The sequence below is a fragment of the Electrophorus electricus genome, chromosome 3 (genome assembly GCF_041902795.1).
Source record: "Electrophorus electricus isolate QZ-2024a chromosome 3, ASM4190279v1, whole genome shotgun sequence".
In the NCBI taxonomy this organism is placed as follows: Eukaryota; Metazoa; Chordata; class Actinopteri; order Gymnotiformes; family Gymnotidae; genus Electrophorus; species Electrophorus electricus.
In genome coordinates, this window is record NC_137499.1 from 35,597,997 (window position 1) to 35,625,809 (window position 27,813).

Consider the following 27,813-nt stretch of genomic DNA (forward strand, 5'->3'; position numbering starts at 1 on the left):
CAAACTCTGCTTTTAAAGGAAATCAGAGGCGTTATTCCGATTTGATTGGCACGCCTAACCACACCTGTTGATCGTGTATAACCCAACCTCTTTTTGTAATTGCGGAGCGGTGCGCTGGATTAGTGCCTATGTCGCCGGTCATGACCATAGACTGTCTATAGTCATGACAGTTCCACTCGCACACGTGTATCTGCACCTCAGTCTTGCGCCTTGTTCTGCTCTTGTGCTGAGTCCACAAAAATAGAGCCTCTAACGGGGCGCGCAATAAGTCTTTTTGATTCAAATGTTTTCTCAGGTCCCATTTTCAGGTTTATTTACTCGGAATAGAATACTTCTATGTGCGAAATTACTTATCTTAAATCTTATTTGTAAGTTAATACAAGTCTAGTTTATTTTACTCTATCGTATTATAAAAGGAAATGCTACTCTGTTGTTAAAGGAAAGCGTCTATAACTAAACCGTGTTTTTAAATGTCTGGCCCCTAGAGGGAGTCCAGAATATAATTTATCTTTCCGTCTTTACCTGGGTTGTTTTCTGAATGACAGACCTTTTGCACCGTTGGTGGCAAATCACATAACACATGTATGCACTGAACTATATTTTCACTAGCGATGACAATCTTTATTTTCACAGTCGCTGTTTACATCAATTATTATTTCATATGGCCATGTGCTTAAAGTTTATGTGCCATAAAAATTTGTGTAGATCCCTACTTATGAAATAACAGATATGCATGAACCAGCAAGAATAAAGTGGCTCATTTCACAAAGCACAGTGTCCAGAGGCAAGCATTCCTTTTCACATGTAGATTATATAGCAATCAAGATATACAAAAAGAAATATCCTGATCATTTCCATTCATATACACTAACACATCACATACAGTTGAACCATGAAAATAATGTGTAATATACAATGCACTCAATGACCTCTTTATCTTATATGGTAGAATACTACTCAGACTGACAGCCTGTTGTGCTACCGTATATACAGAAGCATGCTTGTCCATATATACAGTAACAGACTATAACACATTAGCTGGATTACGTTCAGTGGTTTTCAGTTAGGACACTAGAGTAATGAATAATGAGAGATAAGCCTTATTCTTTAGCTCAGCAGAGCAACCAGCCACAGCCAAACTATGAACATGGCTTAACTGTACTGAAATGAAACTATACATTATTATTAACTGTAGTACAATATAAAAATATGTTCAGCAACACTCAAATGTAAACCCATATTGTGGGTTATGGAACCTTTTATTGGACAGTGGCAAAAAAGCAAATCCAACCTAAACAGAAAAAAGCAATAAACAAAACCACAACAAGAACTTCTACCTAGAAGAACAGTAAAATCAAAACATTGAACACAAGCCCATCTGTAAGATTCACTAAGTTAAAAAGGGGTACCATGTACTGTTACAATAAAAGAAGGTGGTATTTTTATTTTGGATTTCCCATTCGAATAGCACACAGTCAAAAACTTTGAAATGTCAAACCTACAGTAGCTGGGAAACTATGAATTTCAAAAATGCAACTCTTTTCTTTGCATTAGCAAAACAGCTCCTGAGATATTGTTAACCATGGACTAAGATGCTTTTGAGAAAGTCGGACGGCACTCTTTAGCCAACTGTGAATCAGATCTTGACTGACTCCCTGTGTGGAATTTGAGGTCTGAGAGGTAAGAGAGACGCTTTACGCGTGGATCCAGGCAGCTGATGCCTCCCTGTCTCCCCCTCCTCATTTAAGCAGAGATGGGCTCACTGCATGTGTGACTAGCAGACTCATGCCTGAGATGCACATGTGTCACCTTGGGCGCTTCCCTCCATAGGTCATTCAGGCTGTGGGGAGCTGGAACCCCAGGAAAAGAGGCTGGGAAATCGATACCCGGAATCCCTCCTCCCAGGGTCGGGAAGGGTGAGTGTCTCCGGGGCCGACTTTTTCCGCGGCCTGTCCTTGGGAACGGAGAGGAAGTCTGGAGCCTCTGTGGAGAGTGGGGTGGAGGGGGCACTAGAGGGCCCGCCCCGGGCACATGCCGGCAGAGGGGTCTCACTGATGGAGATAGCTGGGGGAAAGGTGCCCAGTTTCTTATTGGTGGCCTCCTGAGTGGCACGTTCGTACTCCCTCACCTCCTCCATCGTCATGTCTTTAAGAGGAGACAAAAAGTTCTCTTAGTCAACTGCTGAAGCAGTCCAAGCTCCCTGGAGAGTTTTTTGTAAACACTAATAAGCAATCTAGAAGGGATGGCGGTTTATGTTCATGCGTGATGCTGATAAATGCAAAAGAATCATGGCATTGTTTGGTGATGTTCTGTCTGGAAGTTTGGAAGCCAGACTAGAGGAACAAATAAATGATGTAGTGAATGTTGCCCATGGTGCCCACATGATTCAGTGCACAAAGGAAACAAACACTGACATCTTTTCTAGCAGAACATGATGGTAGGGCTAAACAGTCACTGAGACAAACAGGAGCAGAAAAAACTACATTAAAAAGTGAACAAAAGAACTCCTTCGTGCCGTATTATGTGGTAGATAATTTGAATCCTGTCATGAGCATTATGCGAAATAATACCAAACAGAATCACAAATACTTGATACAACAGAGTCCTCAAATTTTCATTCAACATACCAATCCACTCGTCCACCCAAGCAAAGGCCTGTCTGTGACCAAGTGACAGTACGTCCCTTATCACCTTGAGAGAGAGGGAGAGAGACAGGGATAGAAACGAAGAGAAAACCACTGGTTTGGAATAGTGTCATCATTAGCTCCCACCAACACAAAGACAAGGATTAGGATAAATAGGAGTCACTGCGAGAAGTGGTTGGGTGCACAGGAGGAAATAGATTCTTGCAAGGACAAGCAGTGTTGGGGAACAGTGGGGCAGGGGTCTTCGGCAAGCAGTGATGGGGACCCGTGGGGGAGGGGCCATCGGCAAGCAGTGTTCGGGAACAGTGGGGGAGGGGCCAAGGGCAAGCAGTGTTGGGGAACAGTGGGGCAGGGGTCTTCGGCAAGCAGTGATGGGGACCCGTGGGGGAGGGGCCATCGGCAAGCAGTGTTCGGGAACAGTGGGGGAGGGGCCAAGGGCAAGCAGTGTTGGGGAACAGTGGGGGAGGGGCCATCGGCAAGCAGTGTTGGGGACCGGTGGGGGAGGGGCCATCGGGTGCAAGGACAGGTGTGACATTTGTAACCAAATGAGGAGAGAAAGACCTTGTGCACAAACTGCTCGACGCGCGTCTGCAGACCCCACACCTCGAACTTAACCTTCACCAGCTTGTAGGAGCACATGATGGGGTCCTGGGTGTCCCTCCAGCCTTCCTGCAGCAAACCCCGCGCCGTCTTCTCTGACTTAAAGCAGCGCGGGTCCTACGGAAGAGTGTTCGAACACTGCGGAATTGGCATAGGAACAGTTCCCTCCTGCGAGTCCGCCTCCTTCCATCTGGATCAATACAATTACCGCCTCATAAGTCTCGGTCGGGCTTCTGCCTGCATTGCACCCACTCTCTAGTTGCATATGGATTTCTTTGGTTGCTCTGATGATGTATCTCGCAGCATACTGTCATCCAGCTCCTTCCACAGGATGTATACACCGCATGACACTGATTTATAATTAATGGTAATGTTGATAGGAAGGCATTTGTGGGATAACTCGTGCAGTGTGGCACAATAGGAGGTCCCTCTTTATCCTTGTCTCACACACCGCCATTAATGAGCCATTTTCTTTTAAGCTAATGAGCCCCACTCGCACTTTAGGGAGGAGTTGTTTGAGACGTAATCACTGTAATCACTTGAATAACTTATTTTATATAGGCAGGAAGGATAAAAGAAAGATGTCTGGGTTCTTTTAGAGAATTTAAGAGCAGCACTGCTTTTTGGTGCATCAATATGACAATAATCTTCTAAATGAAATCGACATCATACATTTGTTTTGTATGGTATCTGATGCTGCTGCTGAAAGATATCTTCATTATTTTCTGTATAATGTTTGGAAAGATGTGGGTGTGTGTACATTACCAAACACAACTGATCAGAGCAGATTCTGGGCATATGTAAACAAAACCAAAGGTTTGAAAAGCAGATGAAAACAAGATAGTGATTAGAGTATTCAGTGATATAAAAGCTGTTTCTGTCACCGATTTACTCTTTGTAAATACCAAGTGGAAGCCAGGCAGAATGACTTCAACCTCAACCTTTTCAGTACTAATTTTTCATTAATGTACCTTTGTGCTACTGTACCAATGCAGTGATGCCCTTTAAAAAGACCTTTCAGAGAGTCTGTGAAAGAACATTTTGTAATATTTTTTTCCAGTTTTTCTAATGACATCTGTAAGAGCACAGAGTAGGATTAATGAACGATCTCCAACCTTTTAGAAAGGGATAAAGGAATAAAAGCAATAAACCAATGCTGCATCTATAATTTTTAAGGGGGAGACGAATGTAGCCCATGCAAAAGAGCACTCTGCACCATCAGTTTACTTGCACATCAGATATCGACAAAGCTTTTACAGTGTCTCCTATGAGGAGTTACACTTCCTGAAGTTTTGGCAATAATTCAGTGCATTAGAAATATAATGCAGATAATAAAAAGATCAGCAAAGACACTAAAACTGAACCAGGAGTGAGTGAGTGCCATGATCTAATAGCAGTTGGATGTGTTTGTCAGTAAGATGTGCTGAAGCATGTCTGGGCAGAATGGCGAGCCTTGAAAGATCATTTCAGAGTCTAATAACAGGCCATGGCTTAGTCTGTCCCACCCATCCATACTGCCCTTCACACACAGAGAGAGAGGCAGGGTGAGAGAGAGCAGTCTTCAGGACTGTGACACTATGATGACAGAGGTGATGGCTAATAGCTAACTGAACTGCTAGTATAAGCTGCAAGGAAGCTGACTCCAAAGGGTAACGTATAAAGCTGTTGTGATGTGATGTGATGTATATGTGTTTGTGTTTTTTTGTTTGTGTGTGTGTGTGTGTGTGTGTGTGTGTGTGTGTATGACAGTAATGAGCACCACCAGTGTCTGGGATGACAGATCAAACCCAGCTACCCATTAAAGAGAAAGTGATTGTTACTGTTTACGACAGTAGCAGCCAGGTGGTCTCAGAGATTAGCAAAAAGAAAACCTTGCAAAAACTAGAGATGATATAATAGAAAGACTAGATAATAGAACTAAAAGATTAGATACCCAAAAGACTAGATAATAGAACTAAGATTAGATACCCAAAAGATTAGATAATAGAACTAAGATTAGATACACAAAAGACTAGATAATAGAACTAAGATTAGATACCCAAAAGACTAGATAATAGAACTAAAAGATTAGATACCCAAAAGACTAGATAATAGAAACTAGAGAGCACTTAAATTGTGATCAAGCAAACTATCATATTCACTAATGCAGGATCACAGCAAAGTGCATGGCCCATGGATCTAGGATCAACAGCCCCATGCTCATATAAATGTATTTATTAGGATATGAAAGGCAGAAACAGACCCCAGATTAGTAAGATTACTTTGAAAGGTTCAGTACTGATGTCCCATCTGATGTCCCATCTCTTACCTCTGACTCTTTGTAGTAGCGCTCAGGGATTTCATCATATGCAATGTCAATAAAACACACCTCAGTGTCCTCATCTCTGGGGTCATCAAAAATCTGAAGCAATAAGAGTAGAGGGAAAAAACAATTTCTCTGTAAAGCAGCACCGCACTTTCAGAATGTGTGGGCTATTGGTTTAAAATTACCAGCATTCTCATGTTTGATATAGTCATAATCAGATGTTTGCCGTCATGTGCTGTTGTATTCATGATTCATAGCATATTTTGGAATCCTTTATTTGCCAGGGTGGGAAACAATAATAAAACATGTGACATTAAAGTATTGGTAGCGTCCATACAAGGAACAGTTCTCATTCTGGCCACTAGGAGGAGCTCTGGGTTTCTGGCTTTGGGACTGAGTGCGCAAGTACGTTGAAGTGGATATATTGCATAAGGTCGAGATGTCTCACTCCCGCTTTTGCTCATTTTGAGCCTCCGGAGTGTTCAGAGGCTAACAAAAGCTTTAAAGGTTTAGAGAGCTTCTCTGCATCAAAGAATCTGCGGCGAACGCTCACATGCAAATGCTCTCGCCTGTCAGCGACAGTCGTCTGTGAGAGTTTATGAGAAACTGGAGATCCTGTCAGTGCGGCTCAACAGCAACGCACTGCAGTCACATAGGAAAATGTATGAGTAGGGGCTCAGTAAGTATTTGATCAGGATAAAGTGGGGACAGAGAAGGAGAGGGAATACAAGGAGGAGGAGATGGATGGGGAACGGGAGATTAGGACCTTCTGATGAAAACAACGTGGCAGGGAGTCGAAGAATGAGGCTCCTTAAAAGAGCATGTGAAATATGAGCATGTGAAAAAGGAGGCTGTAAGACAAGGAAAATGTAGGTGTGGAAATTATACAGGGGGGCAGACAGCTTAAGAATAAATAACAGGCAGTCCGAGATAGAGGCACAGCCATTAATCGCGTAATTCACCTCCACCCTACTCACTTATCCAGACCCTCAGAGCTCTTGCTCTTATTATGAGGTGTTATAGGTCTTATGAAATGTTGCACGCACACTGACAGAGAAATACAGCTGGAAATGCAGTGGAGTGATACAATCATAACAACTGCGAGGGGCTCTCGAGCGGATTGCCCTCATAGTCCCAGCAGCCTCGCCCCCGAACTTAGAGCCTGGCACACAGCGGCACAGCAGGACCCTGGGGAAGGCGGAGCTAGGGTCAGGGTTAGGACATACTCTCGTGTTAGAGGCAGGAGGTGACAGCAGACAGATGCCTACAGCACTCAGATCTCCACAAGGACAACGCGCATTGGACAACAACAGGTGCAGCTGCACCGGCCTCCAGAAGGCTGGCACTGCTGACTTGGCAGAACATCTGCCGTGGGCCTGCAGACCCCGGTGCTCGGAGCAGCGGGCGATGCGCGGAAATCTGGCCGCTAGCAGACGTTGCCAGCTGAATACTGACTTCAGCAACGCTGAAAATGTTTAGCGAAGGGTAAGACCAGGTGTGAAGCCCCGTTAGAGGTGATGCTGTCAAGAGAGCTCGTTCTTAAGGATTCTGTGTGGCAGGTGTTTCAGTAACCTCACTATGTCTACAAAGAGAAGGCAATATGTTAAGATAGGTTAAGGTAGATCACGCGTTCAAAAGCCTGCCTCCGCCTCAGATGGATGGGGAAGAGGGTGGACAGCAGAGCGCTGGTGTGTGCGGGATGTGCGGAGGTTGGGGGTACGGAGGTGCCATATTAGGTGCTTCGGCATTAAGTGCAGAACACCTCCTTCAGGCCTGTTTGTTCAACCCACATGCGTTACTTGATGCAGGGAGATACAATACTTGTGGCATTACCTGAGGACTGATGCCTCCTCAAGTAACACAACAAGTGCCAGCCAGCGAGCAGTGATGCTCGAGGGGTGAATACAGAGGGCTGGTGCTTCAGCTGTGGCACTGAGGCTGAAGGAGGTCCCAGTATTGCCACTATAGAGTAGGGACGCATAATGAACTCAGCATCAGTGAGCATGTGTACCCAGGGTCTGACCATAGCATGCCAGACAGTTCTTTAGTCTACAAAATGCTCCATAGCCATGGAGCCTATCAGTTTGGAGGAGGCCAGAAGATTCACCTCAAACTCCCAGACACTAGATAATGAATAATTCTGGGGATTTGGTACTGTCCTACTCACTGTGATAGTTTCCATAGCAATACCATAGGTGCAATATCTTTCAAATATTAAAAGAAAGCAAAGTGTTCTTTCAATATTTATTGAATTATGAGCAAACACCTCAGACCTAAGGCAATTTTTTCATATTTCACTTTCTGTGACTTTTCATGAAGTCATAGTTTTCATAGTAAACAGGGGTCAGCATAAGTTTTTAAGGTATGTGGTATAAATGGATTCATCACATTCATCACTCTGTATAGTGAGACTACCACTTACAATAGATATATATATATAAACACACACACAAAACCACAGCTACTTACTCACATTGTCATTGATGCCATTGTTGTCTTCATACTTTGTCTCTATGTGGATGGAGAACTTTGGCAAAAAGGAGCACTGAAAAAATATGAATTGAAAGCAGCCAAACATTAATCAAAATCATTCAAAATGCAACAAAATTCTAAATTCAACATCTACTGCAGTACTTCCTAGTTTGGGTTCAGGACATTGTTATGGTGCCGTTTCTTTCTTGTTATAAGCAATTCCAGTCCAAACTGCAATACTGCTTGTTATAATACTGACTCTTCGATGGGGGATCAGGGTTCAGTCCCCCTGCCAGGAAAGTGCTCCGTGCTATAGAGTCTTGGGTATGACTCGTAACACCACATTTGTCTACCTCTGTAACATGATCAAAATTGTAAGTTGTCTATCAGGATAAGAGCATCAAATGTACTATTCTTTTCACACTTAGGTTATGATAGTTTGCAGTATGCAGAGAAATTCACTGTTGTTTTTTCTTTTTATAGCAATATACTGTATCTATTACTGCTACTTATAACATATAATATATTTATGCTTGCAATGCATGGGGTATAAATATGCATACATGTTCACTCAACCTATTTATATAATGATGCAAGAGATTATTTTACATATAGTAAAATGTTATATATTAAGTCCTCTGGTCCAGGCACCAGAGAAAGGTGCTCTGTGACTTTAATCTTATTTTTAAATGAGCCATCATGAAGGGGCAGGCGGTGCATCAGCTATAAAGATTTGAAAGTCTAAAGACAAATTTGGACCAGACGGTTAGATTCACTGACCATATCAATGCCATATGGCACAGCTAGAAGGCATCTCCTCCTGCTGTGGGAACTAGGAAAAACAACATTGTTTTTGGCCTTAGTGAGTCACGAGGAATGACTCTTAGCCACCTCACACCATGACCCAAGCCCACTCAGAGATAGCTTCACGACCCAAGCCCACTCACGGATAGTTTCAAAACCTAAGATCAATCAGAGATAGCTTCATGGACTCATAGAGCCCCACTGGGGTTTCAGGCCAGTGGAGTTCTACAGGTTTCTGCTTAACATAACACTTAACGGCAGCAGCACTTTATCATTGTGGTGCGTGGAGACCGAGTGTAACGATGAGCTATTTTCTGGCCTGTTGAGTTCACAACACTGCTGGTGTCCATGCTTCCACCCTCCCCATATAGCCCAGGGCGGCTGGAGTCCCTCTGAGTCCCGACACGCCACACACTGATTAGATTAACTCCAGCTCCGGCACTCGCCACGGAGATCAATAGAGCTGGGATTACGTAACGCCGGGGAAGTGGGGGAGGGGTGGCACAGCAGGGGAAAGAGATGGTTGCCAGCGGTAGCATACAAAGAGAAGAGCACAGGGGGAAGAGGACAGGAAGTGATCATGGTAGTAATTAACATGCAATGCCTCTTCCCCAACTCCATCTGCTTGTGTTGTGAGGTCTGGTGATTTGTGCGACAGAAGGGAGACAAAAATTCAGACATAGAGAAAGACAGAGAGAGAGAGAGAGAGAGAGAGAGAGAGAGAGAGAGAGAGAGAGAGAGAGAGAACAATAAACAAAGCATAGTAAATCCTTTGCTGCCAATAGCACTGAAACTAAATATCACATTGATTGAAGTCCTTCCTTACCCCCATCTTAATCTTAATCTGATGGCAGTGTCAGAGAGCTCCCACAATGCCAAATCAGCCTGTTTCTGTTGCAACAAGATTTGCTTTCAATGAAATGCTCACTAGTATGTGACAAATACTTCACAGTCCTTCAGCATCGTGGGATTACACCACAGTGCTTTTAGTCTCTCTTAACCTTGTACACTATAACTCAGTCATGCTGTTTTATGGAGGCTCATGTCTAAGAGATTCCTAGCTCTGCCCACACACCTCCCATATCTCACACACCTGTCGCTAATGAGCTTGCTCCCTGTTCCCTGCTCCAGCTCCCATAGCCTGCGGGTTTACATCTGTCCCCGTCCCGCACCCCCTCAGTCTTAACTGCAGGCCTCTCAGAGTTGGGGAGGTTGAGGAGGTTGCTGACCAGAGAGGAAAAGCAGGGCCTCTTCACACACCAAGGGAGCCACAGCCAGGATTCTGGGTGTCCCAGGAAATCTCAACAGGAATTAGAAGTGAGGGAAAAAAGGACAAAGATGCAGGACCAAGGGTCTCTTCACCCATGGTTGTACTGCTGGGAAAGAAGGCTTTCTGCATTTGTAAGTTCAAAAACTGATCTTCTATTCCTCACCTCTGAAACAATTTCTATAGTCCCCGCAAACTTCCATGTGTATTTGCACATTTTTTGTGCTTACTTATATATATATATAAGTAAGCACAAAAAATGTGCTATATATAAATATATATGTGTGTGTGTGTGTGTGTGTGTATATATATATATATGTGTGTGTGTGTGTGTGTGTGTGTGTGTGTATATATATATATATATATATGTGTGTGTGTGTGTGTGTGTGTGTGTGTGTATATATATATATATATGTGTGTGTGTGTGTGTGTGTGTGTATATATATATATATGTGTGTGTGTGTGTGTGTATATATATATATATATATATATGTGTGTGTGTGTGTATATATATATATATATATATGTGTGTGTGTGTGTGTGTGTGTGTGTGTGTGTGTGTGTGTGTGTGTGTGTATATATATATATGTGTGTGTGTGTGTGTGTGTGTGTGTGTGTATATATATATATATGTGTGTGTGTGTGTGTGTATATATATATATATGTGTGTGTGTGTGTGTGTGTGTGTGTGTGTGTGTGTGTGTGTGTGTGTGTGTGTGTGTGTGTGTATATATATATATATATATATGTGTGTGTGTGTGTGTGTGTGTGTGTGTGTGTGTGTGGGTGATGAGGCAGCTGAAGAGGGAGATCTGGCACAATGCCACTACTGATGTAAATCCTTCTCTCTGTCCTTAGGGGAGGAAAGTGGGAAATCTTAGAACTGTGAAAACAGAAAAGCGGCTTTAGGATAACATGAACAGTAAATGTCATGAGATTCCCTAAGATGGGCTTGGTCTCTCTAGCCTTGAGTTGGAGAGCTGACTGTGACATTCACTAGAAAGACTCTGACCCCCACAGAGGTGTTTGGCTTGTTTTGGTTATGCTTCCGAACATGTGTTAAAAGCTCTGCTGTTTTGTCTGGGCTGGTATCTGAAGCCTCCGCTCCTGACCTCCGCTACGATCCTGGTGGTGGCTCATGTCCCAGCTATCATCATATAGCATGCATGCTGAGTATTGTCCTGTGAATATTGTTATTGTTTGTACTTAATTTTTTTGCTATACATTAAGTGATAATGTATATAGGAAATAGCTGTTGAGGTGTAGAAGGAGAGAGCTGGGAACTGCTTTGCCGTCTCACAAACCCATTAACCAAGCAGAACTTTCAGCCAGCAGCAGATATCCTGAACTTGGAGAGGATGTGAAAGAGCAGGGCCAACAAGTCATTGCTTGCGACAAGCCAGGCTCCAGTCAAGGTCTCATTCACACATGTGGTGTTCTTGTTTCAAGAACAGCTTAGGAGAAAAAAAAGTGTAGCGTAGTACTCACCGTGTACTCTGGGTTTTGCCGGCAGGTTGAATATATACGGATAGCAGAGAAATAGAGACACAGAGAGAGAGGTAGAGAAAAGGAGAAATGGAGAAACGGAGATATAGAGAGGGACAGAGGGAGAGATGAAGGGTAGGAGAGAGAGAGAGACAGAGAGGTGTGAAAATTATGCGAAAAAGTGAATGGGATTCACAGATGGTACATGCAAAATCCAAACAAAGGATTGTCACTGAATTGGATTATTAATTTTCCACAGTTTCCATGACATTATGAGTGAGAAACTAGACCTAGTGAGCCTTATAAAAAATGGTATATAATGGTGTATAATGCTGTATAATGGTGTATAATGCTGTATAATGCTGTATAATGGTGTATAATGCTGTATAATGGTTTATAATGCTGTATAATGCTGTATAATGGCATATAATGCTGTATAATGCTGTATAATGGTGTATGTTTGCTAAATTCATCTTACTCAGCATTCTCATAATTCTCATAAACAATGTAAACAAACGCCACAGAAATTTTAGAAATCTTAGAAATGTTTCTCACTAATTTTACTATATGATGTAAACACGACAAAAGCACCAAAAGGGGCACAAAATTATACTCATCATAATTATGCATAATTATCTACATTGTATGATATTGTAAGGTAGCACTAAGATACCTAAGAAAGCTGTCTAGCTGAGGAAGAAGCTTGAATATAGGGTAATGTCAAAGAAATACCCAAGCGTAGAGTTGCCTGGTGTCTGCTATGTGGTAACCGTGTGGCTTGGACTGTCTGTCCCTGCCTGTGCAGCTAGGGGTCAGGGCGCAGGCATTACCAGTGATGGTGTAGGGGTAATAGTTCCATGCTTTCTCTGTCACATAGAAAATCTTGGGAACCACTGCACGTGCCCAGCTGGGCAGCTTGCTGGAAGAGAAAGAAAGCGAGAGAGAGAGAGAGAGAGAGAGGCAGTGGTCAGAAGTTGGAAGGGGAGGGAGTTTGTAGCTATCGGCTCAATCTGCTAGAACAATAGTAGTGGCAGACTAATGGTGTCTGTAAGGGATGGCTAATGTTTGCTCCGCAGGGAAAATTGTTTCTTCATACCCTTCGATGATCAGCTTCCCCTATGAGCCCAAGACTAACTGTATGAATGGGAAGCGTAGCAACGGTTTCGGCTCGGTTTGGCAGTCCAGATGGGCCAAGCAGTGCGGCTCATAGGCCAGAGATCCCAGATCGGTGTGAGTCTGGAGCTGCAGCCCTGCCTGCTAGCACTGACTACAGAGGAGCAGGCACCCAGGCTACCAATCACAGGGCAGCAAAAAACCCACCCAGAGGCTCACATCGTTTATATACTGTCACCATGGAGTCAGAATGCCCACTGAGGCTAAACTCTGCAAGGAAACAGAGGAGTTCCTCTGTGTCCTGTTTGATGAGATCTGGACTGGGAAAGGGTGATTTACAGGGTTGTTTAGGTCCAGATTCATTCCCTGCCAGTACTCATTCCTCCCGCTGCTGTGTCATGAATACAGTGGGCGCAGAGGAGAACGTGTCGGTAGCCAATTATGAATTTCAGGTCTGAAGGAACAAGCTGGCTTCTGATATTCAGAGAGTGTATGATTTTAGACACGTAGGATGGTGAACAGTAGGAGCATCCCACATGGTGAACATCAGATAGTCTATAAAAATGCAAATTGACCTCAAAAACAGATCTACATAAAATAGCATTTGATATAATTCCAGGGAACGTGAATACCATCAGTTCTATTACACGCTATGATTATATCACATTATAGTGATTCTTATAATTTTATTGTGACTGTTTTCTTGTTTCTAAAATCCCTGTTTTATATACTGAACTAAATTATTGCGTGGAGCCGAAAATGCCGTTTGTTTCAGCGTCAGAGAATTTCTTAGCAGTTTTCTGCTTGGCACTCCACACGCATGCAGATATTCATGCACACACACACACACACACCAACAAATACACATGCATGCATGCACGCATATATGTATGCACACATACAGTATATGCATGCACACATGGACCCATCACACACACACACACACACACACACACACTCACGTGAGTACAGGCAGGTACAGCTCCTCGGCGCGAAGTCTCTAATTACACACGTGTTCTACAAACGTGACCTCACTCATCTCCTTCCCACGCACCCCTGCAGTTTCCCTCTCCGTTCATCCCCCAATCCTTCACTTTTACCTCCTCCCCAGTTCCCATCTCTCCATCTGCGTGCACTCTTCTGCTTGACCGAACCTGCATACCTTTCCTCTCCCACTCCTATTCAGTTAGCCCCATACTGCTCACAGACAAACACACCGTAACGAGTTTTGATGCTGTGCACGACACAGTTGAAGCTACATTTGAGTGGTGCGCTGCAAGTGGCAGTGCTCCACAAGGCAGTGCCGTTACTGTTGCGCACGCTTTTTGCAGAGCGATAAAAAAACAATCTTAAAAACATGTCGTCTGCTAGCACACTTTCCCCAGTGAAACACAGCAGTGTGCACAGCCTGGACCCACGGTCATGGGCTCCGATCGTCCTTTCGCGACCCTCAGAGGAGCGAGTCCATCAAATGTCCAGGGCGAGCAGGTCTGCGCTGGATAGGGAGCGCAAGCAGCACCTCTCTGCCAGATGCTGTGCTCCTGACCTCACTTAGGCCTCTTCAACTGCATGGAGAGTCTTACAGGAGAACTGAGACTGGAACGAAGACTCTGGCTGGATAAACTCGCTAGCTGTAGTGAGACAGAGCTTTTTCAAGCTGCTTCACTTTTCTACCGCTTTGTATTCCATTTGGCCCCAGTGAAGAACTCAGAGAACTAAGACCTCACAAACATTTTCAGGAAAGAAAAATCCCTATCTGAGTTCTAGGGGTTGAGGCGCTGAAGGCAAAAAGGGTTTTTAGATCTCAGGCCGATCCACAAGCAGGTTATCTTTCTCTAACTGTGTGCAAGTGCATGCTTTGTGCAGCTCATGGATTAGCCTGAGGTCAGAACACAGTTAAAGGTGAGACCGGGCATTCCAACATAGTGCGAACCCTCTATTGACCTGTTGACCTTCTCTGTAAAAGCAGTGAGCCTAGTGCCTTCTCTGAACAAATCTCTGGGGATGTGGCAAACATGAGCCTGGGAAATCTATGGCATCTATGGAAAATCAAAAGGTTAAGAGACCCCTGTGCTTTTGTGCTAAGACACTCCAAGACCAGGAGAATAAAGGCACTCACATTGCCTAGGTGATATGAATTGTGCCTTAGGCCTGTAAAGGTTCTTACTCCCTTGTACTCCTCTTTAAATAAGAAAGTGTCTTAACTAGTGAAATCAGGTGCTTCTCTGCAGAGCTGTGTCAAAACAATGTGGATGCTAAGCCCTGAGTGAAATAGTCCTGTACTATGCCGTTAGTTCATGTCTAGCCTGTATAGGTGTTGTGGTTTGTGTTGAGGTGTGGCTGCAGTACCCACTTGTTGAGATAGACGCGTTTCTCTGTGAACTGGCCAGGTCCATGGGTGGGGTCCTCGAACGGCTCGTTCTGCACCACCTCCACACCTTCGCCCCTCTCACTCTGCTCGTGACTGTGCTTGCTGATCATGTACAGCTGACCAATCCTGTACTGGAGAGCACAGACCATCATACAGTTAGAACCGCCAACCCAACCATTCACGTACCATGTCTCCCGTGAAGTCACGTGTCTGTTCTCCACTCTGCAAAGTTCTCACTACATCCTACACAGTTAGACAGTCTTGTTTGTGCTGCGTGCAGAAATGAAATCAGCTACCATTATGTCCCATTATCCCAATGCATAGATGTAACACGCCATCCTCTGCAACAGGATGCGGCAAACTAGCAAAACTAGCACGAGCAAGGAGATGAGCTTCAGTCAGTCTCAAACTTCGTATGGTAGAGGCCTCCCTGTTCTGAATGTGGCCGGACAGAGGGCCGTTAGCTGAGCCCAGCCTCGACAGCCGAACACCAGTGCCCCAACATTTTCCAGCCCTCAAAACCAAGCTAAAATTAGAGAATTACATACCCATATGGAGAAAACACCAGAGCAGGAAAGTGTGACCCCAGTGGCTTATGGCATGGGGCCCCTGGCTGGAAGCTTCCTGTGATATGGCCCGGCCACGGAGCCTGGCTCAACGGCAGCGCTTCCACACAGCCTGCCATCTCAGGAGTCCTGAGTCTGTGACGACAGCTTCACTGTGAAGATGTACATTTCCTCTTGTCTTCTGTTGCTAAGCAACATATATAATACTAAGCAACATATATCACCGAGGGTGTGCACGGTGCACGTGCACATCCGAGTGTATGTTTCCCCTCTGCAAGCAGTGAGGCCCTGAACAACTACACACGGTAAAGAAAACCCGAGCAGTCACACAGTCTATTGCTCATGTAACAGCACAACACCACCACCTCCATTACAACCGTATTCATTATCATCGTTCTCTATGTTGTTCTAAGTGTTGTTGGTTTCAGCAGCGAGGACGCATTTCAAGTGAATCAGCTGGCCGAAGGGCAGCACTCTCCTGCTGTCTGCCAAGGTCCATGCACTCTGATAACGAGGGCTGCGGTCGCGCGAGTGCGAGAGCGAGAGCGCACGTGCCACTCACCTCCTCCACCTCTCTCCATTTGCCACGGCCTGGTTTCGCCGTCGCAGCGCTGCGTTGGATTAATGAGACGATGCCCTCATTGTTCTCTGCTCTGAAAGCAAATGAAACCCGGAGAAAGGGGCAAGCGAAGGGGGGAGGGGAAAATAGCGGCTCCGAGGTTAAAGCGACGGTGAATAATTCATTGTGAGCCTTTCGGTTTGCAAGCACTGGACAGACGTGGAGAGAGCCGAGAGGCACAGAGGCACGGCGGGGCTGGATAAGTGGCCAATTAAAGGACGCGAGCGGCGGATATCATGTGGATTTGGAATGAATTTCGCATAAAAACCTGCAAGAGAGAAATACAAAATACTGCGCCATTGAAGTGGTTCTTTCCTTCTTTTTCGCTCTGGGGAGAAGGGCTCTCACTTGAACGGCCCGTGTCAGGATTAAGCTGCTCTGCTGTGCGGTGTAGGTATGTGCTTTGTGAGACTGAGGCTGCCTTGACTCTCCCAAGTGCTGGCCGGAACTGCGCAGATCGCGGGGACTGCGCAGATCGCTCATTCCAACAAACTCCTCTCTTTTTCTCTCTAGCCTCTCTCTCATGTCCCCAGTCAGCAGGAGAAGTCTTTCCACCATGACAAACTAGATACACTAGATACAGTCTCTAAGCTACTTGATGTAATCTTTGCTACAAATCTGATGAAACGAGACTCCGGCTGAGAGTGCCACTCAAGTACTTAGTACTCGAGAGGAACAGAGCAGTGGTATTATGAGCACAGGAAGCGTGCACGATATTAACGGCCCCGAGACGCAGCAAAAGATTTATACAAGCCACAGGACTGCCATATGTTAAACGGCTTACACGCTTCCTGAGTTTCGGAGTCTTCAGTCTGCCAGGCCCTCAAAGCCTGTCCGTCTACACAAATCATACACAGGACGAGAATCAGTCCTGCAATACCTGCAGGATAAGAACATCCTCAGAACCGCCAAGCCTCTGCTTTCCTTTGCAATGCCCTGGACACTTTCTCCGCCATTCCGGGCCTGGCTGTGACCTTAGCTGGAATGTTAGTCAAAAGATAATGGTGCAGTCATAACTGGGAGTGCTGCTAAATTGAAGGCAGAAATCGCACAAAGCTGGTTCGGTTTGCAATGTAATAGTGGTACGGCGTTTACAAACACATATTGATTTGCTCACCCATAGTCCCACATCGTACAAACAGCAATTAGTGCAATCAGAAAGCAGAAAGAGAGACACAGGGAGAGATAAAGGGATAGAAAGAAAGAGGGAGAGAGAGAGGGGGGGAATTTTAGCTAAGCAGTTAAATCTCTGGATATTTCCAGATTGTGTTGCATCAGACAGACATCTATGGAATAAACAGTCCAATGTGATAACAGTGCCTTGGGTTATGTTTGCAAGATGCCAGATGAACAGATGCAGGAAAATGGAGAGTAGGCAGATCATTGTTTACTCTGAGCTCAACTCTGAACAAAAGTTTAAAACCATTTAACTGACTCCTCTGGATGTGGGTTATCATCTTGCCGCTTTCTTGCAGCTTTTCTTATCACCCCGAAGTGGCAATAAAAAAATTTGAAGAGATGAATGCTTTAAAAAAATATGATTAGAGAAATCATGTTCCCCATCAATGTGTTTTTGAGAGCTACAGAGTATAGAGAACGGAAACTGGAAAGACTGAATTTCGAGTGAATTTCAAGAGAGTGGGCAGGAAAAATGACTACTGAGACACATATACCTATCATAGTACATAGGCTCCATATAATTAAAAGATGAACAGTACCTCATCACGTTCATATTCTACCTCAGCGCAGGTAATTACCATGCAGGTGCTTGGAGCATTTTTCTGTGTCCATGGAGACAAGGAAAATAATTCTGTCTGACAAGAACATTTTATATCGCATGCTGTGCTGCTGATTTGTGATATATCTGTTCCCAAGCTCAAACCGGCTTAGATGTAGTCTGTGGCTTACAGAAACACTAATAGCATGTGTCAAAGTATGTGTGAGCCTGCGGTAACCCTTGCCTCTGGCTGTAATGATTGCTTTCTTCCCAGAAAGTCAGCAATAGCTGCTAGCCCCTGTGGCTTTTGCCAGTCTGGGAGAAGATGCAGCATACATTTCGGTTTGCTCCCCCGAGACTCTGACAGGGGGCTAATGGCACAGGGCTTTTTTTGGCCCGAGGAGAAAGCGGACTTTCATTCTACGTTAATAGTTTAGAGTTCATGAGGACAGAAGGTCAGAAAGTGCACAGGGAATGCTGTAGGACAGCCGGGCACCACTGGGCTTCCCATTAGGGGAATACAGCAACTTCTGTTTCCTTGAGTTCATGAGGTGGGCGCAAACACACAGTTGATTTATGACCTTTATTTACTTATTTTTAAACCTTTTTTTTTTAAATGGGGAAACCACTGACACCAAAGTCTTCTTCTGTTTTGAGATGAAAAATAGTGTACTCTACAAAGAGTTCTTAAGAGCTGCTATTTATAAGACTCATTAAAAGTCATTCATAGGTTATAGTGTGTCGAAAAGACTTTTATGAGATGATCTATCAAAAACGGATCAAAATTAATATTGTCAAGCTTCCGAATTCATTACTTTTAAGGGACCACAACTCATTGAACTAATTAACCATCTTAAATAAAACTGACATGTTTAGGAACTAGTAGCCCATGCTGTTGATGACTGCCTGAAGTGTGACCCCATATCTCTAGCAATTGGTTAGCCAGTTCTACTGGCAAGCATACGGGCCCATTGTACAATGCTGCACAGAGGAGGTGGTGTGCTTTGAATTATGAGAATGTCCTTTATTCTTTACATCCTCTTCATTCCTGTACATTCACCTTTGTCTGTTCACTCCAAAAGACTTTGGTCCTAAAGCGCTAAACAGTTTCATGCAATATCGACACACCTACATAGTGGTTGGATACTGGACACATTTGGATAATATTCGTGAGGTGTATCAGTTTTTCTGTGACCACTGGCCTGAAAGAAAGGCCTCTGATCTTTCCTCCACAAGTGCCAATAACTGTTTAATCCCACTCATGTAAACCTTATCTCTGACTATATATGACCAAAATCAGACAGATAAGAGTATCTTCCTCATATCATCTAAAGATGTTTGTACCTGTTACTGTCCCACCTTAGCTTACTCATTCTAGGCCCAAATTTCTGTAAAGCTGGTGAGAAAGAACTAAAAACTGAATTAAAATTAACTGAGTTCTTCAGGACTGAACTGAAGTGAACTGAATTCTTCAGCACTGAAAGTATGCTACTATTTTCACTACTCTGGTCCTCTGAGGTCTCTCAGGATGATTGTTTTTACTAAGCTCAGAAACTTTGCTTAACTATGTAGTGCAGTTCATTTTCACACAGCTAATATCTTATTATTGATTTATTATAACCTTTCAGCCTCATGAAGGCTTGCTTTAGTGGCACTGACATTTATTTGGTCATTATGACAGAACAAATAATCAGTCAAGTGTCCAATTTAATATGGTCACCTAAAATGGGGGCATGGAGGGTTGGGTGGGGGAGGGATTCTATATGGTTCACACATCACTAGTGTGTGTGTGTGTGTGTGTGTGTGTGTGTGTGTGTGTGTGTGTGTGTGTGTGCTGGGGGTGGGCTTGGGAGTGCTGTGGAGGAAACGGTATAGAGGGAAGCGATGGGCTTTGGCAAGGTGCCCTTTTCTCCCTGAAAACGTTGCCCATGTCATCGGGCTGATTGTAGTGTTACAGAGCTCCGTTACAGAGCTCTGCTGTGCCCAGCCCATCCATCACTGCCACAGAGCTGGGCAGACATAGTGCAGGCTCAGCACTAAAGAACTGCAGAAGCCAGCTCAGTGGAGTGTGGGACAGAGTGAGAGTGCAAGAGAGAGGTGTGTGTGTGTGTGTGTGGTGTGTGTGTGTGGTGTGTGTGTGTGTGTGTGTGTGTGTGGTGTGTGTGTGTGTGTGTGTGTGTGTGTGGTGTGTGTGTGGTGTGTGTGTGTGTGTGGTGTGTGTGTGTGTGTGTGTGTGTGGTGTCTGTGTGTGTGTGTGTGTGTGTGTGTGTGTGTGTGTGTGGTGTGTGTGTGTGTGTGTGTGGTGTGTGTGTGTGGTGTTTGTGGGGTGAGGGAGTCATGTTTTCACATGACAGTGATGCAGACTGAATGTCAGTTACTGTGTAAGAGAAGAGGGAGCAACTAAAACAAGAAAAATATTGCACTGGCTTGTGTCTTCTATAACCGCACTCATTCGGGACATACACGACTGCATCTACTGAGAGACTGGTGAAGGCACCCCAGATAGAAAAACAATTTCTCATTTTGTGACTTACTAAAAAACTTTGTTTACCTGTATTTTCAGCCCATTTGACAGAATGACACAGAGAAGAAGCCCTTGCCTGGAACAACACGACCCCACACTCCTGAGTGATGCTCACTCATCTTCAACATGAGGTGCTTTAAACGTGATGAATTTTAAACAGCGCAGCAGCCTGTGTCAGCCTTAGATTATAGCTTTGGCCTAGCCATCCAGCCTCTGAGGGTTTGTTGCATGGCAACCATGCGCTGCAGCTGCACCATTCGGACCTATCCAGGTAGTCTGTGGAGAACCCTTACAGGCGTAATACATAAGAATGAGACATGCTCACTTAATTCCGCGGCTCTGTTGTGCCTGGAGCCCCAGTTAATATAGGGAGTGAATGGGTCATGTGACGCCCCGGCAGGATTAAGTATCTTGAGCCTCACGCGCACGCCCGGCGTGCTGTGGCATGGGTGTCTTCGGACAGCTTTCACTTTACACACAAGAGTGCTCGGTGACACCCAATCCTGTGTGGAAAATTACTGCCTGCTCTGACCATCTCTCTGTGTACCTCTGTGTGAATATGAAGATGGCATGTGCTGTGTGTCCAATTCCAAGGGTCTTGTTTCTCTTGTAGGGAGCCCGGGAGAAAATGACATGCTGTTTACACGTCCACAGACCTTGACGGAGAGTGTGTGAGCAGGAGAGCGCTGGCAATAGGGACGTGGGGAAAGATCACTTGAAAGATACCATGTGAAGCAAACCCAGTTCTACTTGCTGCTTACACCATCTGGCTCTTTTCTGTTCTTCACCTCTATTATTAATGTGCAGGTCTTAAACTCTGTACCCCCTACATTAATGACACACACAAACAGTTGTTTGTCCTGCTAATAAAGCACATGCAGCGGTGAATAAAAAGTGAATAAAAAGGAGGCTTCTCAGCGTGTCTGGTGGATGTCTCGGTAGAGATTTTAATTAGGGGCCACGGAGGCCGAGAGCAAACACAATTTTTACGTAAAGTGCTGGGGCTGACCTCTCTCCCTGTCATTCTCATTAGTGTGTGGAGCAGCGGTCGAAGAAAGCTAGCACCGCTGATTTTAAATCTGGTCTCCAGGCAGGCTCTAGGAGACAGAGGCCAGCTCCGCCCCGTGCCACTCAGCCTTGCTCTCGTTCTAATGAAGCCATTAAGCCAGACGGAGAGCGAGCGCATGCACGCACGGAGCACGGCCGCCCCGGGCTACGGGACACACCCGGAGTTTAGGACGTCACATCCGCTTTGCTGACTTTGGCAACAAACGGGAGGTGCTGAGGCTGGGTTTTCTGCATAGGTCATCCATAGTGCAGATGACTTCACCCGTGCGCGCAGGCGAAACACGCTCGTGAGAATGAAAATACGTGCTGGATAGGATGTCTGTAAACAACAAATTGGAGGTTATTGAAGGAGCCCCTGGCATATTTTACACAGCAGTGAAGTTAAACTGAGAAAGTGAACATGCCTTAAGAGATTGGAAAAAGGCTGGTGGTATTTCTGTGCATATGCGCAGGCAGACGCACAAGTGTCCAGCCATGTACACACTCATGCACACACACACACACACACACACACACAGACACATATGCATACCAAGACACAAGAGAGGGGCCAACGTACTTATATGACTAGAGTGAAATTCTTCAGCATGTCTCTTGATGCTGCTATTTCACACTTACAGTAGAGGACAGTGAAGAGAGCTCATCACAGATCTCCTCCCAGAGCTGAACACTCCAAACCAGTCTAAACACTTCTAAACACTTCTAAACACTTCTAAACACTTCCATATTGTGGTGTTGGCCAATGCCTTCCTGCATTCTGGAAATTAATATGAGATGTTTTAAATGTTGTTTTAAACTGTTTAATTGTATGTATATTTTTATTGAGTTTAGGCGTCTTTTACTGAGATGAGTGTTATTGATGAGTGGGCTGTCATTGTCTACGTATTGTGTTTGACGTTTGGTTATCCTTCCCTTATCTTCTCTATGCACTAGTTCCCTTTTCTGATTATTTCTGGTGTGTATAGTGTCAATTAAATGGTTTTTTTTATAGCAGAAATGTCTTATGCTTCTTCTTCTGAGCTGACACTATAATATGTTCCTTAGCAGATGAGGACAAGTTCAGAGTTTCAGATCCTGGTTTGAACAGAAATCAGGAAAAAGAGCATATTACTTAGAACTCACTTTCAGATCCAAATCTTCATCCAGTCACTAGAATATTCTGGTTCTGTTTCATGACTTCATTTCAGTCCTGATGTGAGAAATGATCCTCAGTGATATATGAGGGCAAAGGTCACAGGGATGGATGTCTTCATACCTTTCAGTAGGGCTTTATGTGAATATTTTCAAAATGGAATTAAAGACTTCACCCACATTAAGAAGAACAAACCACGATTAAAGTCACGGAGTGTTTAGAATGAATGTTAGCTATTAAACATTTCAGGCTGGGCTGTCAGTGACCTTGCCATCGGTTTTTAGGTGGGAATAGGTTGGCAGAAACATATTGTAATCGATACAATGAGCTCATAGTTAGCTCACAGTGAACCCATCTGAAAGGCACTGTACTAACATTCACGTTCTGTAGCCTGACATTCTACAGCACACTGAGGAGCCCCATGAACATGCAGCTGTCAGCATTGGACAGACTTTCTCTGTCATGCTGCGGAGGCCAGCAGGCCGTAACCGAAGTGTTCACGATAGTAGAGGAAGACACTGGTTCTGGACAGATATCAGAATTGGGATTAGCGTCCTCTGTTATTGCCCGCAGAGATCCGTACCTACTCAAAGTAACCAGGTATACCTGATTACACCGGGTAATTTGTTTGGGTCAGAACATTTTTTCTCACTGCATTCTGACAAGCCAAACACCGAAGTGCATATTCTAGAAGCCTTATTCTCTAAGCTTGTGATTGTGGGGTTTTTTTTTTGTTTTTTTTTTACGTTTAATTGCTAAAGTTTGAAGATGACTGTGATTTCTTTACTACACATCACTGGACCCATATTGGTCGATAAGTCTGTAAAATATTACCACTACCACTTTTAGACCAAGGTTATGTCATCATTTTACTGTTGCTCTGCTGGGACTACATTGAGCGCTAGCTCACACAGCCTCTGAAGTTTCCTCCTAAGACCCAAAGTCCATCTCAAAGGCATCTTAAAGGCATCTATTACTAATACTTTAATATTTTTTTCAGTGTACATACCCCCTGCTTTTTTGTTGAGGAATATAGTCTTTGACATTTGTAATGAATATTTTCTTTGGTTATGCTGAGTCTGAGTTCTGTCTCAGCACAGCGTCTCCTACTGGACTACTCAAGATAATAAACTTGCTTTCAGATCTAATTAAGATTAAGATTAAATTTATTGTCATTGTTCAGTACAAGTACACGGCAATGAAATGCAGTCTTTGCACATCCCAGCTTCTTTGGAATTCGGGATTCGGACAGACAACATTCTGATTCATAGCCCAGAGCCCTACTCACTAGGCTGTCCCTGATGGCTTTACCCCAAAGACGCACCTTTACACTAGCAAGATTACTCAACCAGGACTATGTCATGATGTCCACCTTAGACAACCTTTGCAGACATTCTGTTTGGGCTTCTTTTCACATTCTCACAAGGTTCTGGCATGTGTTCGGTTCAGTAGCATGGTCAGGTTTCAGACCCTGTTCCAGGCCTGGAAACTTGGCACCAAAATGTGCTCGACCCTGGAGCCATATGGCCCACAGAGAGTGTGTGAATGTCCTCATTTGGGCGAAGAAATGCTACCTAAAGCCTTTGTTATAAAGAAGTTAATGAATAAGATAAGAAATAAGTATTTCTCATAACAGATGTGCTGTCCATCGCTCTTTCAGATAATACTGCTTTTTGGATGAAAGTGACTGCTTTATAGCATTAGCCTTGAAAACTAAGAACTCAGTTAAGTCTCAGTGCCTAATATCATAGCATTTTGAAAGAGCCTACAAAGGTTTACACCCAAATGTAACATTCCCACTCAGCCAGCCCAAATTTAAAATGGATTTTTCAGTCACTTTTCAGCCTGTTCCTGATTTGTCTTTGACTGTCTATTACACTGAAAGCCTAACATGGGCCTAATTAAATGACAGAGTATTGAGAGTCTGAATTCAACCCCACACCCCCTTCCTTTCCATCTGATTCATTTAAGGGGCATGCAGGTGCCTAATAAATTGTATTTCATGCTGTTGTTCAATCACACAGTTCAGTGAACTGAACAAAGCATGTGAGACTGTGCATAATGTACTACATTATATAGTCTAACACTATCTCCCGGCTTGTGGGGGAGAGCCCTCTCAACGCACACATGAAGGACCAATGAACTTGAGCGCTGAAGCATGACTGTACATAACCTGGTCCTCTCTCTCCCTGATTCACAGCTAGGGAACGTGGGGGTACAGGGTCTTGATCCCAGACGTGTAGCATACTGCTTCGACAGAGATGGAACATCTGTTTAAATGGCTTTTTGAAATGGAGATAGTGGAAACTGTGTCAAAGGTTACGGCTGTACAATGCAAGCGGAGAGGGACATATCCATTACATTTGGAAGGCAGTTGTTTGACAGAAGAATGTTCTGTGGCTTGCTTCTCATATGCCTGTGCTTTGTGCGATCTTTATGCCAAGCTCCTGAAGATACCAAGAGAGAGTAAAATCATCTGTTGCGTTTAAACTGAAAGCAAGTGTCAGACCAACCAAGGGAATCATAGAACGGTAGGCAGTGGTGGCGGATAAAAAGTGTAAAGGTATGGAAGCATGACAATAAAAGGTCATAGAAGATGAGAGACCTTTGATGAAAGCCCCTGGGGGCGAGAGAGAGACAGACAGAGAAAGATTGCAAGAGAGAGAGAGAGAAAAAGGGAGAGAGAGGGAGAGAGAGCATCATGCAAGAACATCACACAGGCCTAGTGAACAGCATTCCAGACCACATCTGAGCTGCTGGGTCAGTGGGTTTTCCTGGTGCCAATGCGGGATACCTGGCCTCCATCTCCCCATGATCAACCCACTTCAACCTGGGGTCCTTCGTCCCCCTCCGCACCCCTCACCATGGAGCAGCTTATGGAAAGGACACAGGCCCACGTACTGTGCTGGAATGAATGCAACCCAGGGCAATGCAACCGTAGCATCACTGTGCCTGAAATGTGAGCTTCACCGCAGGGAATTATAGTGCGTTCACTAACATTAACAGCGCTACTACGACTGGACATACTAATGCCGCAAGTTTCTTCTCTGACCTTGTCACACAAGGCACTCACCACACACTCTTACATTTGTTTTCACTCCTTTGGACTCACTCTGCTGAAGCTTTTTAAGAACACCACACACCCTCTCCTGTTTTTTCGCCTGCCACTGTGAGCTACCACTCACAGACATTATCATCACTCTCTTATTGCAGAAACTTTCTCTTCCTTCTTTAATGTTTTATTCACAACAACTCAACAACACTTGCCATATTGCTCTCCTTCATCAGAATAAAGAAAGAAAGCGAGACAGAGGAAGAGACAGAAACCTCACAATATATGGCAAGTTCAATAAACCCCCTTATCCTGATAGTCTATTTTCCCTTCACTTAATTTCTTCCTGTGCTGTTATCAGTACATTTTTCTCCCAGGAAACCCCAGCATCAGAGTTAATAAGGCATAACCATTTCATTTTCAAGGCCAGTGGAGGACTGCTATGAGGGGCATTTGTCAGAAAGTGCCAGTAAGATAACTTGCCTAACTGTCTGCATATTTTCAATTATTCCAGAGTTTCTGGGCATAATTTCTGTGGATTTATTAGAATATTTTCACCATGACTAAATATGTCTTCTATTTTGCACAAGAACTGTGACCCATTCCCACTGGTTAAACAACACTTCGGGTGTTAGTGGGTGTTATTTAATTCCATGGGGAGCAAGATATTCTTATCCACATTTCATTCATGTAGGGGCAAGAGCTTGTCAGCAGTCAAGTTCAGTTTCCTCCCACTGAGTTAAAATAGTTTGACCTGATGTGTTGCCTATGAATGAACCTTGGTATATATGCAGACTGAAGTGAACAGCTGCTGGCAGAGAACAAGAGATGGAGAAAGAGAGAGAGAGAGAGAGAGAGAGAGAGAGAGAGAGAGACAGAAAGAGCAAGAAAGAGACAGAGCCAGAAAGATCGTGACTGAAATCCACTGTTCTATCTTTATCACGAAGGCAGAGAGAACTGAAGCAGACTAGCACATGGCCTGATTCCCTGGGACGTTATTAACTCCTGGGCCGGTACGGCTTGCATCATACTCAAAGTACTTCCCAAACGCTGTCAGTTCCCTAGAAAACAAATAGAAGTAGAGATGAGCTAGTCAAATATAGGATATCCTACCCATCGTGTTGTGAGACGGAGATTTAGATGGCTCTTATACTATTTCCTGAATAACCACAACAGCCTTCCCGTAAGCAAAAAACAAAACAAAACCCTGAAGCAAGGAGCAAAGAAACAGGTGAGGCTAATAGCAGGAACCTACTATTAGCCAATTAATGCTACGACAGTGAGTTCCTAATTTAATCCCCTAGCTGGGGAGACCACAGAGGTAGCAGGCTTTCATTCTTTAAGCTGTTATCTACGTGACTGATATTAGTTTAATTTTTAGTAATCCAAAGTAGCTAGTGAAGAATATTCAGTCAAATCAACAACAAATTTTAGGTGTGCAGCAGTAGAGGTTACAGCAGTAGAGAAACGGTGCTATCATCCCCACATGGCCTCAGGACCAGCTTGGTCTGCCTGCCTGCCATCACCGTTACAAGTGCAAGCTCACTGATTAAAAATCAGTGTGGGAAGGCGTTTAAGCAGTACCGTAAGGCTTGTGACATGGACCTGTGGCAAATGCTATTTTCATATCTACAATATAGCGATAACAGCATACAGTACTTGACTTTGAGCCATCTCCTGCTTTATATGCTTAATAAATATTTAATAAAAGTGCTTAATAAAATAGACAGAAAACATGGTGACTGTTCACTAACAGATTTTTATCGAGTATGCATAGTGTAGTGTCTGTAGGCCAATACATAAAATATGCATGGTAAAATAGTTAAATTTATCTTATGAACTTCAGTATTTCAAAGTCCAGCTTGTTTTAGATGGCTGTATGTTTCAGCCACATTTCACCAGTTAAAGCTCTCTCTCTCTCTCTCTCTCTCTCTCTCTCTCTCTCTCTCTCTCTCTCTTGCTCTCCTTAACGCACACACACACACACACACACACACACACACACACACACACCAGCTGTGGTAGCATATGTGTAGAATAATTGGAAGCCAATGGCAATAACCCAATCAATGC

At 44.2% G+C, this 27,813-nt stretch overlaps 1 protein-coding gene and 1 long non-coding RNA gene across 5 annotated transcripts in view; one reads left to right on the forward strand and one right to left on the reverse strand.

Annotated features, from left to right (window-relative positions):
- Positions 1 to 599: 599 nt before the first annotated feature.
- Positions 600 to 27,813, reverse strand: part of pitpnc1a (phosphatidylinositol transfer protein cytoplasmic 1a) — a 38,604-nt gene continuing 11,390 nt past the window's right edge. For all 3 annotated transcript variants that reach the window (XM_035527429.2, XM_081711305.1, XM_081711304.1), the window contains 8 exons: positions 15,045 to 15,193; positions 12,409 to 12,497; positions 11,582 to 11,589; positions 8,024 to 8,095; positions 5,554 to 5,646; positions 3,207 to 3,362; positions 2,628 to 2,691; positions 600 to 2,145 (listed from right to left, as the gene is read on the reverse strand). In XM_035527429.2, coding sequence (XP_035383322.1) covers positions 1,832 to 2,145; positions 2,628 to 2,691; positions 3,207 to 3,362; positions 5,554 to 5,646; positions 8,024 to 8,095; positions 11,582 to 11,589; positions 12,409 to 12,497; positions 15,045 to 15,193 — 945 coding nt within the window. In that variant the 3' untranslated portion in view covers positions 600 to 1,831. The remainder of the gene's footprint in view (positions 2,146 to 2,627; positions 2,692 to 3,206; positions 3,363 to 5,553; positions 5,647 to 8,023; positions 8,096 to 11,581; positions 11,590 to 12,408; positions 12,498 to 15,044; positions 15,194 to 27,813) is intronic.
- Positions 6,114 to 27,642, forward strand: LOC113568853 (uncharacterized). Of its 2 annotated transcripts, XR_014122838.1 has the most exons (4): positions 6,114 to 7,035; positions 9,958 to 10,227; positions 20,528 to 20,619; positions 21,102 to 27,642. It is a non-coding gene; the product is annotated as an uncharacterized LOC113568853 (long non-coding RNA). The 2 variants fall into 2 exon arrangements; XR_014122837.1 differs by lacking the exon at positions 6,114 to 7,035 and having other exon boundaries at positions 9,923 to 10,227.